The following is a 13,405-nucleotide window of genomic DNA, read 5'->3' as shown; positions in this document are numbered from 1 at the left end:
TATTACGAAAACACATGGAGGTAATATTATATAAATATTATAGGGATAATATTCTAAAGTAAACGTTTTGCAAATATTTCAAATATCTGCTAAATATTTACAAAGTGTACGATATTCGTTAAATATATAGGAAATATAGGACAAATATTTTGTGCTACTAGGGTATTGACGAACGTTTCCAGCTACTGTTTGTACCCAATCCCCTGTTCGAGATCCAGCAAGGAATATTACTCTGTTGTGATAGTGAAAAAAACAACGTATAGATACTTTGGAGAAGAATGAAAGACAACAGAAAGTGGGTGTTGTGCATAGTGCGTAGGCTGAGTAAGGGTGTGTCACATGCGTTCGCAGTCTCGAATATAATTCCTACCACACCCTTCGACTTATCCATCTTTTCTTCTCTCTTCTAACGAATCCTGAGAGAAACCTAACACCGTGGATTAACGCCATCAGTGGAGACATTGTTCTGAGGAAAAAAAAAAGAAGAAGAACAGAATATACAGAGCTGAAAGGCGATCAGTTAGGTGAATGCACCGAAAAAATGAAACGATGTTTTCACGTTATTTAATATTTTTTTAAAATTTGTATTATAATATTAATACATTGTAAGAATTACCAGTCTCGTTGTTGTACATAAATGCACATTCGATGGGAAGGTCTCATGAGGATACATGTTTTTAACGTTAAATACCCTCGATGAAAATTGGGATGACCGAAAAATACCACTGATAATGTTTATTATTTTATATCACTTAAATTGCTCAATGATCCAGCTTTAACAGTTTATGTTCATAAAAGTAGATCTTGAGGGCTATCCATTGACGATTATTAATCATTTCTTTTTCGGCCCTGCCTTCTCATTATTCCAAAAAAATATAAATTAATATTTATTACTGAAGATTATGATCATTTCTGTTGCACTATACATTTTTACCACGATTATCATCTTAACTTTTTCTTCGGAATTTCTTATCGGCTTTTGTCAAGAGAGATAATAAAATGTTATCAAAGTTACCATAAAAATAATTAATATAGAAAATTCTTTCTGATAAAGAAGGGTTCATATTTGAAACATTAAAACAGTACGAGACTGAAAGTACAAATCATGATTGTAGTTACAGAACCGAAGACGAATTAACCACATGTTCGCAAACAATGAACAAATCACTATTATCATCGTCACCGACCTCGTTCGAATTCCTGATTCTAGATTTCCTATTTCATAACCTCGACATACCTACAATTAATATGAATTAACCACATCTCGAATACGATTAATTATCGATGAGTATAATGTTTCGATAAATGAGCGATTTCGTTTGGAAATAAGATTTGCACTGTAAAGAATTTGTCACTTCTAATGGGTGGACGAAAATCTAACGTTTCGTGTAAACTCGATTCTAGTGAGGTAGATTATTAATTTGAAAATCAATATTCCTCGAAAATGTTTATGAGTACAAGCGGTTTCAGTTTTTATAAGTCGTATATCCGCACCATTCGTTCTCGCACTTATATTTGTCATGTTTCATTTATATTTTTAGATATTATTTAGGCTTTGGGCAGTTCCAAATTCTTGTTAAATAAGAAACATAGGTTGTACTAGTCATAGCGTGATTTCCTCTTCAGGCGGGATAAAACATAACGAGTGGTTACTTATCAATAGCGCGTCCTGTTTCTTCATCCTACATTCGAAGAATATCACGTTTTCAAGTTTATATCAGAAAAACCTCATTGAAAAATTCTATTCAGTTGTAACGGAAAATCATTAGCTCGACGTCAAACGTGTATTCAAATAAATTGTATGATATAATACCTGTAAAATTTATTTCAAAGCATTTATATTCTGCTCGTGGAATATCCTCCATTTTACGTTTGTAAAGCAAAACGTATACTAAATACACAAGTTATACATATGTTCCTTCCACGATTAAAAAACAGCCTTTCTTAATCGCAAAGATAGTAAACGCGAATGCAGATATGCCTTCGCTGATAAAGTCAAGGATCTAGATAAAAACAAGGTCAAGCGAGAAATTCGATTCCTAGATCGAGCATTACCTTTTCATCAAAATTCGAAAAATTTATCTAAAAATCATTTAAAAACTATCATTGCTTGGTAGGGGAGTTTGACAATTTTTATATTATATACCGGTAATTCTTGTCAACAAAAATAAGTAAACCAATTCATATCGTGGATTTGCATTGAAGCTCTTACCGATATGTTTTGTTAAGAAACAAATTCATTTTCACATTTGTTTTCTCAAAAGCTCATGTCTAAAGAGATTGGAAATATTTCTACGTAAGAATCACTTTTTAAAAATAATACGAAAATGAGTGTAAATGAATACAGGACAAAATGCTCTAATAAATAAATGAATAAATTTATTCTTAAACACATTTCATGAAAAACTAATGTTATATTTCCGGAAACTAGGGTATATTCAATAGTTTCTGCGACACTTTCAAACAATCGCGAACACATCCTCAGTATTGTTGTCTGCGGAAAATGAACACTTTTTCTTAAAACTAGTTTTTTAACATTTACCCGAAAGTATGAAGAAATAAATAAGATAATGTACTGATTATCTATTGGAATGCGTGAAAATATCGTTGTTTGCCAATCGATAAACAAATTCCCGGAAAATGGAATTAAACGTCGCGACTTTTGGTTTCCTTTTTCGGTTTCCTACAAAATTCTTTCCCCCTGGAAACACTCTTTACGAGCAGTGACGTAGAAAATGAGCCATAGACGATAGTTCTTTAATTGTCAACTGAAGGCAACAAGTTACGATTTCAAAACGTGCTACAACTTACCGTGAACCAACTTCACAAAAAAGAAATTCTTATTAAAAATACTTCAAGCGGTTAACTCGCGCGAAAAATTTCACCGTGTCAGAGAAACATTCGTTTTGGTTCCAATATCTGTTACGTCTAACATCGATTCGAATCGATTCGAACCGATTTCAGTCTCGTACAGACTGGTCGACCGACCCCCGATGACTGCCGTCCCGACGCTGTGCGTCTTTGCTTCTGATAGTCGTCTCTCACGCGTTCTCACTATCGCAACAGGAGCCCACGCGTTTACTCTTTCTCTTACGGTGAAGTGAAACCCACTTCAAATCAGTCGATTCGAATACAACACTTTTTTTTAAGGATATTAGACCAAACTGTCCGAAACTTTGACACATCACTCCTGATCATCTAAGAATTGTCCTGACACATTCAAAATTTGGATTTTTCAAAAAGAATTTTTAACTCAGCCCAATCCAGAACCAAAATGGCGTCTAGCTCTCATATTTCGATCAATATACAATTATCGAAGACTCCGATATAAGAAACGAAAGGGTCAGGACAATTTTACGACAATTTAGAACACTCTGGTAATCGATAAACTCGCATTTGAACGAGATAAAGGCAAAAAAAGTGTTGTAGCGCTTCTATGCTAAAACGATGGTAATACGAGGTCTCGGGGTGAAAATTTAATTGACCTGTAAATCACAGATGGCGCAGGGTGTCCCTCTGCAGTCAATTAGGGCCCCAGAAAGCATGAATCTAGAGGATTTCAAGTGACCTGTCTTTAAGGTGAAGTGAAACACGTCGAGGAACTTGGTCGATATCGATAAAGAAGATTCTTCTAAATGCCTACGTTGCCGACGTTCGTTTTTATATTGACAGCTGGGTCGAATTATATTGGGTATTGTACCAAGTGGCATACTTCACCTGTCGTTTTCGTACAATAAATATCAAGAAATCGAAGTAAAACTCCAGAAATCCTCTGGATTCATGCTTTCTGGGGCCCTAATTGACTGCAGAGGGACCCCCTGCGCCATCTGTGATTTCCAGGTCAATTAAATTTTCACTCCGAGACCTCGTATTCCCATCGTTTTAGCATAGAAACGCATACAACACTTTTTTTGCCTGTATCCCGTTCAAATGCGAGTTTATCGATTACCACAGTGTTCTAAATTATCGTAAAATTGTCCTGACCCTTTCGATTCTCATATCGGAGCCTTCGATAATTGTATATCGATCGAAATATGAGAGCTCGACGCCATTTTGGTTCTGGTCTAGGCTGAGTAAAAAAAGTTTTTGGAAAAATCCAAATTTTCAATGTGTCAGGACAATTCTGAGATGATCAGGAGTAATGTGTCAAAATTTCGGACGGTTTGGTCTAATACCCTTAAAAAAAAGTGTTGTATTCAAATTGAATGATTTGAAGCGTGTTTCCACTTCACCTTAAGGGTTCTTATAGAGATAATTCTGGCAACCTTGAAATTATTTGTCCATTAAAGTGTAATACGTCTCTTGATTTGCTTTTGTGTGTGAGGATACAGATTTCGACTGTAATTTCTTAAACAAGATTTCAACAATTTCAACTAGATGTAAAAATTGAATAAAATCGATAATAATTTTAATATGCAAATTTCATCGTCCTGCGCCAGTGCCGATTGCTTGGACTTTTAGCTTTATTATATTTAATAGTACCGATAGTGCATGTTTATGAAATTTAACTTCCGTATATGGATCATACACGGCATTGAATTAGAATGTACACAACTAATGCACATAATCTAAGCATAAGCACAGAATATATAAGTATGAGGGCCATTGTCATCAACGAGTTAAGCATATAGAATCAATATTCCAATTAAATTAAAGAAGGATTATACAAAGAAAATAGATTATGTCCATTTGTTATTGTAAATAATTAAGAGAAACAATAGCTTTGGCTCAACGAAGTTAACAACTAATTGTAAATCATTGCGTGTTTACTGACGAATGACGATTTTATGTTCTTCAATGGCGTGCGACTTGTGGCTGTGACGCAAGTACGTTAGTGGAGGTTTAATGAAATGCGAACCAAGCATTATCCATCAATTGTTTGGCGGATTTGGTACAATAGTCGGGATTTGCATTGCTTTCCCAAGATAGTATTCGTGGATATTTTTGTAATTGTCAGAACAGCCTTGATCAGGCAAACTTGAGACCTCATAAATTAGACACCGTGCTGTTTATTAATATCTATATTTTTGTAGACATATGTACATGAAGTGAATTTCGGTATCAGCATAACTCGTCCTTACATATTAAGTAATAATCTTTTCACAAAACAGCTGGTTTAATGAGAGAGTTCTTAATAGGGCCTTGACGAATCAAACATCTTACCAATTAAATAAAAGAGAGAGATCAAGGAGAGCCAATACTAAAGAAAATGTTTAAACTACCGCGTCAAAACGAGCAGCGTATCCGCAATAATTTTTGTATATATGTGGATTATTAGAATCGGAAATGTTATGTTTAATATTGACGTAATGATAACGATATCACAGCATTGTGACTTATTTTATCACCAAGGATATTGAAATTAGGCTCAACCGTTTCGTATTATTTGTAGTAAAATAATTTAAAACACATTCTCTGAGATGCAATGGAAGAAGTACTGTATAATATTATTTGTATGAGGTTTTTGTTTTTTTAGCTGCTAAGGCGTTGACTCAAAATAAAATCTATACTGTCTGATGAAATTAAAGCTAAAAAAAATAGGAAAAATATCTAGTACAAGAGATTTAAAACGTGTTTTTGACACGTGCTTAAAAATTTGTACGATATTTTCGAAAAGGTTATAAAGTCAATGTCAAAAATGTTCAAAGCCATAATCGATGCAAAAAGAAGGCACATAAAATGTTTGAAACTATATTTAATATTAAACAAATCATTTTTACACACACATGTTATACTGTCTCTAACATATGTTGTTAGTTTTGCGTCATGTAGGTCTATAAAAATCCATTAGCATATTATCATCCAAAGTAATGACAATGTAATCAATAACGTTTAAATCGATATTACATATTGGAAAAATGCTGAGAAATGCATAACTTATAAAAGGACATTTGGAAACTGAGCAAACAGTAAATATTAGTGGAAATATACTTTATGTAACATTAGAGAAATAATAAAAAAGTACATAAATAGGTACATTACATGCCAAAGAGTAAAGGTACGTTATGTTCCATAGGAATCTTATATTATAAACCATTATATTGTAGCAAATCTAGCATTCGGCTGTACTTTGCAAATATCGATTAGAAGCGAAATATTGCAAAACCTTTTATTAAAAACTGTTACTCCTCGCATACTTCTTGAGACAACAGGGTCTGATTTCCATTTCATAGTTAATATTAATCTAGTTCGACAAGAGTGAATTGACTGCTGTAGCTTGTGTTGAAATGTAAAAGATTATCGGCAATGTTTACAATTTGGAATGCATAAATTGTAGTTACTCCGTCACTTCTTCTTTTAAAAAGCAGTAAAATGAAACACTTGTGTTATTTTTAATACTTAGGAATGATTATTAGAATATGATATATGTATTAATCAAGTAGGAATCAGATAACGCGTGTAACTTTATACACCTTAAATTTAATGTTAAACTACATATACGTAAAATAACATTAGTACATAAAGCACAAAAACCTTGAGATAGATGAGAAGTGTTAACAATCGATAGTTTGAGTTAATGACTTTTACATAGACTTTTCCTAAAGTTAAAAGCACGGAATGATCCTAAAGACAATATGATCAACACATTGTTCACATCTTACAATTATCAAAATATTAAAGTATAACTTTTTAATGAAGTTTAAAGATTGGCAATTTGCTTCATACTGAACGTTGTATCATAGTTTAGTTTTGGTACTTAAAATTACATATGATGATACCTCTTATATAGATATTAACCAGAAAAATGGTCAAATTGGCGATCAAAAGGTATTAGGTACATTTCTTATGATGATTAAATCTTAAGATTAAACACCATGCCCAAAAATTGTTCATAACGGATAGTTATAACGCCGTCCATATCAGTGTCGAATTGTCGAAAAGCAGCTGTCAGTGTCTGAAAATTAATACAGTAAATAATTAGTAAAAAGAGTTCAGTTGTGTTAAGAACGTTGTTGAATAAGCATTCCAACAATTTGGCAGTTTCTTTTTTTATGGAGGCAAGATATGACAACGTTTTACTCTTAGTATGTGCACATTTCTAGAGTAATAACAAGCTAAAAGTGTTAGTAGGTATTAATAATTACGAATAAATGTCTTGTGTTTGACAATAATTATTTCTTTTTATTATTTGTAATGCCTTAAGTGGAATTAAAATCTATTTCTTATATTAGCCTGTAACAACATGTACAATTTTATAACTATACCATACTAATATATTACACTATACTGTAAATAGTCAAAATTTAACCCTTTTAGTGCCGGACAACGATATATCGTCGATTTACAAGTGCTAACGACTTCGGCCATCACTAAAAGGGTTAAGTAAAAATATGGCAGTACTGTCACTTACAATAGATAAAATTCAAATGGTGTTTGCTTTAGTGAACTTTCATATTGCTTTAAGAAAAGATACTCACATACAAGACGATACAACACTGAATAAAGTCATCAAAGTAGATTGTTCCTCTTCCTGCACGATCGTATTTGCGAATCAGAGTATCGACTATACCATCCGACAGTGTATATCCAAATTTCGTCAGAGCTGTTTTAAGTTCGTGACGATCAATGTTACCACTACCATCATGGTCAAAGGATCGGAAACAATTTTGCCAATCTGTTACATATTTCCACAAAGCGCCAAATTCTTCGAAGCTGACGGTTCCTGTTTGATTTTTGTCAAACATACCTGTAGTGGGATTGATTTTGTCAATGTCAAACATACCTGCACGAACAAAATTAAGTACACACTAGATTTTGCTGATGTATGTTGCTAAAGGAGCAAACGTGGTTTTATATAGACAAGTGCAAATGGCTGTCTACTTCTACATAGACTAATTATCAAATCAAAACATTTGGTGCAAAATATATGTAGTATACGGTTATATTAGTAACTATAAACGAAATCCAATATCTGCCCTTTTTTCTGCTTGTTTCTACTATATATCCTGATGTACATTAATCTCATAATTTCCACACATCACTTCATTGGGTTCACATCCCACCGAATTGCTCCAAAGCAACCTTTCCTTCTTTAGATTTAGCAAATACAGTGTAAAAGATCATTTTGACAATTCTTTGAATACATCATCACCTAATTTTCAATATTAAAAGGGATTAAAAGAACAGCACTTCCTTTTTTGTAAATTAAATTGTTAAAATCTTCTCCAAAAAAGTAGATTTATTTGAAAAAAAAAAGAGAACAAATTTTTATTTTTCTACAGAAATTTAAATTGACTCAAAAACATTGTTTCATGATATAACTAAAGTTTATCTCATAATATTGCACTATCATTAAACATAATTTATTATCTATAATATATTTTATAATATACTTTGTTATACATTTCGTGATAACAGCTTTTGCAATTTCCGATAATTAATAAAACAATTCTGTTGTCAATCCGCGTACTCTTTTAAAAATGAAAATATGCTAATGAAGTAATTCTCATAATTTGCCTTGAAATTTTCAAGTGAAATCATTACATAAAATGTGCCTATAAATATATCTTCACATTTTAGAAATTCCTCTTCTTTTTCAACTAAACATACTACGTTACATTATAACTTGGTAGACTAGTCATTTTTTTTAGCAATAATCCCATTTTTCTTCTCTTGCCACATTTTGGGTGATTAAGTAACTGTAGTATTAATTTAACTGTAAGTAGAATTACTTTATAAAATGTTGAGGTATTTTACTACTGTTGGGCGATACTAATCAATCTTTTACAAGTTTCAACCTGTTCAAACTTTAAAATTGGTCATTCTAGATGAATATAAAATTAGTGCCTGAATTTGTGAGTATGCATGTGAACGACACTATGTTCTGTGTTTATCCTGATGTAGTACTGAGCTTCTTGAATTTTTGATAAATCATATATTTTCGTATCCTTTTTCTTATTATTAAATGTACATTACTCTTTCACCAATAATTGTGACAATGTATATTAAATATTTTCTATCGAATTTCACTAACAGAGATAAGGAAAAAGAAAATGTATATATTTCAACAATTAACATGGCTATCAATAGTGTAATGGATAAAGAACCCTGTGAAAAGTAAAAAGGGGATTACTTCTAAAAAATGTCTAATTGACTAAACAAGTAGTGCATAGTAGCCCTTGAGCTACTAAAATAAAAAAATTAAAGGTCTCACCTATCATTAAACGAACAGTTTCTGGATTAAATGGTGTCCATGTTCCATTTGATAATGCCAACTGTAATTCATCTGCCGATATTGCTCCGGAGTGATCTTTGTCCACTCTTGAAGAGAAACAAATGGATATATTACATGCAGTAGTTCACCAAAATTCTGTGATAATTATAATAATGATTCCTCCATTTTCATTCCAATATATAAATGTAGTCAAATCCGTTAGAAAATATTTTAAGTACTGGATTGTTCATATTTCTCTATATTATAATACTATACTCTGACAATAAAAGAATTTCGAAAGATATACAATATGATTTTCATGGCAAAATATAATTCTATTACTTATTCGGTTAATATAAATACATAAAAATCTTATTTGTTTCAGAAGTTAAATTTATTAACCCTTTGCGATCGTATGTTTACTCTCAGCCAGCAAAGCCTTTTTACCGTTCCGGTCATATGTCTGCTCTCAGCCACTACAACAACTTTCAATGGAAATTAATTCCGACCAGTACGACACCCATGTCCAAATTTAATACGTCCGAAAAGGGTTAAACATCTGGGAAGTACAAAATACATAACTTATAGGTTATGAAGTTAAAGAAAGTTCATTGAAATATAATTCCAATACTTAATAATAAATTTCAAATGTACAAAACTAAAATTAAAACAAACAAAATTAACCCAAAATTTTATGAACACAATATGTATCGTGTTAATATAGAGTATTAAAAAGAAGTAATAAAAGGAAAAACTAAAAACAACTGGGTCATTAGTCTCAGAACTGAATCATCTGAAAATGAACACGTCATTTTTAAGGTTTGTGACATACCTTTGAAAGACGTCCCAGAGAAATTCGCGACTTGGTAAGGGCGATGCGTAGGTCATTTTCTTTAAAGGCCTGAGATTGTTATTCTGCAAGACGAATATTACTTCCTTACTACGGTAACTTATAACAAAACTGAAGAACCGAAAAACTTGTTAGTTTATCTGTTCGTATATGAAACGTCGAACCGTTCCTTTTGTCTACTGACGGCGACCTGCGGCAACGAATTCAGAAGTTCCATAGAAGCGTAGATCCTATGTTAGCGCTTGATGCTCTAAAAATTGGCTAACAAACCAGGAGTGGGGTAAAAGAGAGGTCGCATGTGTTATCCAATGGTATCTTACATACGGGAGGAAGAGAGACGCATATTGAAAGTTGAGTACTGGAAGGAAGATAAAGAAAGAATGCAGTTCGCTATATATCGCCATAGGATTAAGAGAGATAGAGAGATGATTACAGCGCCGCCATCCGTAGCCTTACATACTATTTAACGAACATCAAACGTCTGTATATTTCTGGGCTTCTATGCAGACTTCTGAATTTTTTATCTGCGGCCCGCTCAGGGTTGAGTAAGTATAATACGTCAAATAATATAGGTGGTTTTCTACACGTATATTACAAGGTATAATACGTCCCTAGTTTTCTACGCAGGCACGAAGTATATTAGCCGAAACTAAATGTGCAAAGCGCATGCGCAATATCGTTAATAGCCAATGAGAGTCCACCTATTTACCTCTAAGAGATTCTTATTGGCTATTAAGGTAAAGTGAAACCCCCTTCGAATCAGTCGATTCGAATTTTTTTAAGGGTATTAGACCAAACTGTTCGAAACTTTGACACATCACTCCTGATCATCTAAGAATTATCCTGACACATTCAAAAAGTTGGATTTTTTAACTCAGCCCAGACCAGAACCAAAATGGCGTCGAGCTCTCATATTTCGATCGATATACAATTATCGAAGGCTCTGATGTGGGAATCGAAAGGGTCAGGACAATTTTACGACAATTTAGAACACTCTGGTAATCGATAAACTCGCATTTGAACGGGATAAAGGCAAAAAAGTGTTGTATGCGCTTCTATGCAAAAACGATGGTAATACGAGGTCTTAGAGTGAAAATTTAATTTACCTGGAAATCACAGATGGCGCAGGGGGTCCCTCCGCAATCAATTAGGGCCCCAGAAGGCATGAATCCAGAGGATTTCTGGAGTTTCCCTTCGATTTCTTTATAATTATCGTACGAAAACGACAGGTGGAATATGCCATTTGATACAATACACAATATAATTCGACCCAGCTGTCAATATAAAAACGAACGTCGGCAACGTAGGCATTTAGAAAAATCTTCTGTATCGACGTCGATAAAGTTCCTCGACGCGTTTCACTTCACCTCAAGGGAATTGCGCTTTACGCATCCACAAATATGCGACATTCAAAATCAGCCTTGGAAATTTGAAATGTATGCAAATATGTGCATTTGAAGTTTGTTTATAACGGACGATAACGGCTATTTGATGTCGTAAGCTTCGTAACAAATATTTGTATCAAAATGTATAAAGGTGGAAGACCGAAAAGTAAATGATGGGATGAAACATATGGATAAAACAAAAACAAATTGGTCTTCCAATTTTTTTAAGGTGTTGTACCAAAAGTAATTCCAAATTTTCATCGGATATAGGTAACTCTAATTTCACTCATTTAAAGCTTCTGCTATACTAAAAGAAATATTCTTACATTTATTGACTAATTCACAAACTGCATCGAAAATTAGTATGGTTGATAATAATTTTTCTTGAAATGACTTGTCAAAAATTAAGTCGACTACTTTCGCATGAACCTCATAAATCTCTTTTCGAACAATTTTTCGCATGTTCGATAGATTTTTAAGACAACATCTATAAACACCTCGATAAGAACACCACCGGGTTTCCTCTGGTACAACGATTCTTTGGCCACCAAACAGAACAAGTTGTTTTTCTAAATTTGAAGATTTAAACTTTGTTAGAACTAGTTTCACTTCTTCATTAAATGCAGATTCTACCAGTCCTTTCGCTAGCAAATTTCCCTTCTGACTATTACAAGTTACATGCCACAAATCTATCATTTTACCCATGCTAATCATCACTGAAGCATTGTGCATATATTTCCATGTTGTATTTCTCTTTGGCTTCTTTGACAGTCTTTCCTGTCACTTCTTTTAAAGCTCCCGCAGTTTCGAATATTTCTGTAAAATCCCAAGCATTTAAAAAGAGTTGTTTTCCTGTAGTATTGCGGATAGTTCCCACAATATATTTTTCATTTTTACTTTTATTTTTCAAATCATTCAAGAGTAGTAGCTGTGTTCATCTGCCATTGATTTTTTATCATTAACAATCTTTTCATAGACTTCGTTTAGAATCAGCCCACTCAGTGTCTTCCTCATAGGAGGTATATAATTAGGGTTTAAAAGTTTAATAAAATTAAAAAAATGATTCAATTCCACAACTGCAAAAGGAATATTACACCCAAAAAACAAAAGTCCAAGAGCCTTGTCGATTTTTGACATGTTTGGTCTTGACCCATTTTGTGGGTTATCAGACGATGTACCAGCAGTAAATGTGGCATCCTGTAAAAAATAAAATTATAAAATGAAACACTTTTAAGATTGAAAAAGGATTATTTTATATACAGCTGAATATGACACTGCCTATTTCCTCGATTACCTATGCAGTTTTCAAAATCCCAGGCTTTACAAAATAACAAGTTATTGCGTTGCAAAGCATTCATAGTTATACCTGTTATGTCATACCCTAATATAAACTAAAATTAAATATATTTTATATAGCAGGCTTACTTAATACTTTTTAATCCCTTTAAAAGTTATATTTTGATGCATTCTCTTTCGAAAATTGTCATGAGCCATCCTCGATGCTTGTATACTTCTTTGGATAAACATTTCTAAATAAAATAAATTCAGTTAGAAATTAAATATTAACTCAAAAGAATTTTTAATACTATGACTAAATGAATTTTTTCATAAAAATAGTTACGTTTACACATGTACTAAAAGATGTTTATAACCTAGCGGATAACCGCTTGCCATATGTCTGTCTTGTCCGGCATATTGGACAGAGATGAGTTGGGAGATTGCTCACGGGCAGGGTCGCGCGATCGCATCGTGTGCTGCCCTCTGGTTTTGTACGTGAGCTTTCACCGTTTTTGCCCCCAAGGGCGGCGCAACGAATTTCTGGTAGGGGTTCGCGCACTCGCGATGGAGGTGCCGTCTACCAGCCGCCGCTGGCGGCTCACGTACTCGTGATGGTAATACCATGCGGCAGTTGACGGTGATGGCTTACCTACGCTTACCAACACTGCTCGCATTTGATGGTAAGGGAAGAACACTCATGGCGCCCTTTTTGACTTTACCCTTCACCTACCTCATTTA

The 13,405-nt window shown here is 33.4% G+C and overlaps 2 protein-coding genes across 3 annotated transcripts; both read right to left on the bottom strand.

Annotated features, from left to right (window-relative positions):
- Positions 1–5,680: 5,680 nt before the first annotated feature.
- Positions 5,681–10,238, bottom strand: LOC105698939 (programmed cell death protein 6). Of its 2 annotated transcripts, none has more exons than XM_012423591.2 (4): positions 9,987–10,238; positions 9,155–9,261; positions 7,419–7,723; positions 5,681–6,895 (listed from the first exon to the last, which is right to left on the bottom strand). In XM_012423591.2, exons 1-4 carry the CDS (start codon positions 10,040–10,042, stop codon positions 6,794–6,796), a joined length of 570 nt encoding a protein of 189 aa, XP_012279014.1. In that variant the 5' UTR covers positions 10,043–10,238; the 3' UTR covers positions 5,681–6,793. The 2 variants fall into 2 exon arrangements, with proteins under 2 accessions (XP_012279014.1, XP_012279015.1); XM_012423592.2 differs by having other exon boundaries at positions 7,419–7,687; positions 9,987–10,237.
- Positions 10,239–11,509: 1,271 nt separating this feature from the next.
- On the bottom strand, positions 11,510–13,099 carry LOC105698927. Its single transcript, XM_023433317.1, is given in 4 exon segments — positions 11,510–12,315; positions 12,318–12,586; positions 12,815–12,918; positions 13,011–13,099. Coding segments are annotated over 2 exon segments (429 nt in total). The 5' UTR covers positions 12,527–12,586; positions 12,815–12,918; positions 13,011–13,099; the 3' UTR covers positions 11,510–12,095.
- Between the last annotated feature and the right edge of the window lie 306 nt (positions 13,100–13,405).

This window comes from Orussus abietinus, unplaced genomic scaffold (assembly GCF_000612105.2).
Source record: "Orussus abietinus isolate OABI.00-Male unplaced genomic scaffold, Oabi_2.0 scaffold676, whole genome shotgun sequence".
NCBI lineage: Eukaryota > Metazoa > Arthropoda > Insecta > Hymenoptera > Orussidae > Orussus > Orussus abietinus.
This window is presented reverse-complemented; position numbering and strand designations above follow the sequence as displayed.

Excerpts from the sequence above, each read along its gene's own strand:
- LOC105698939 (XM_012423591.2), bottom strand. The coding sequence starts at position 10,042 with ATGACCTACGCATCGCCCTTACCAAGTCGCGAATTTCTCTGGGACGTC. Across the intron at positions 7,724-9,154 it reads AACTGTTCGTTTAATGATAG|GTATGTTTGACATTGACAAA; the intron begins GTGAGACCTTTA and ends TTGTTCGTGCAG. Across the intron at positions 6,896-7,418 it reads AGTGTTGTATCGTCTTGTAT|ACACTGACAGCTGCTTTTCG; the intron begins GTGAGTATCTTT and ends ATTAATTTTCAG.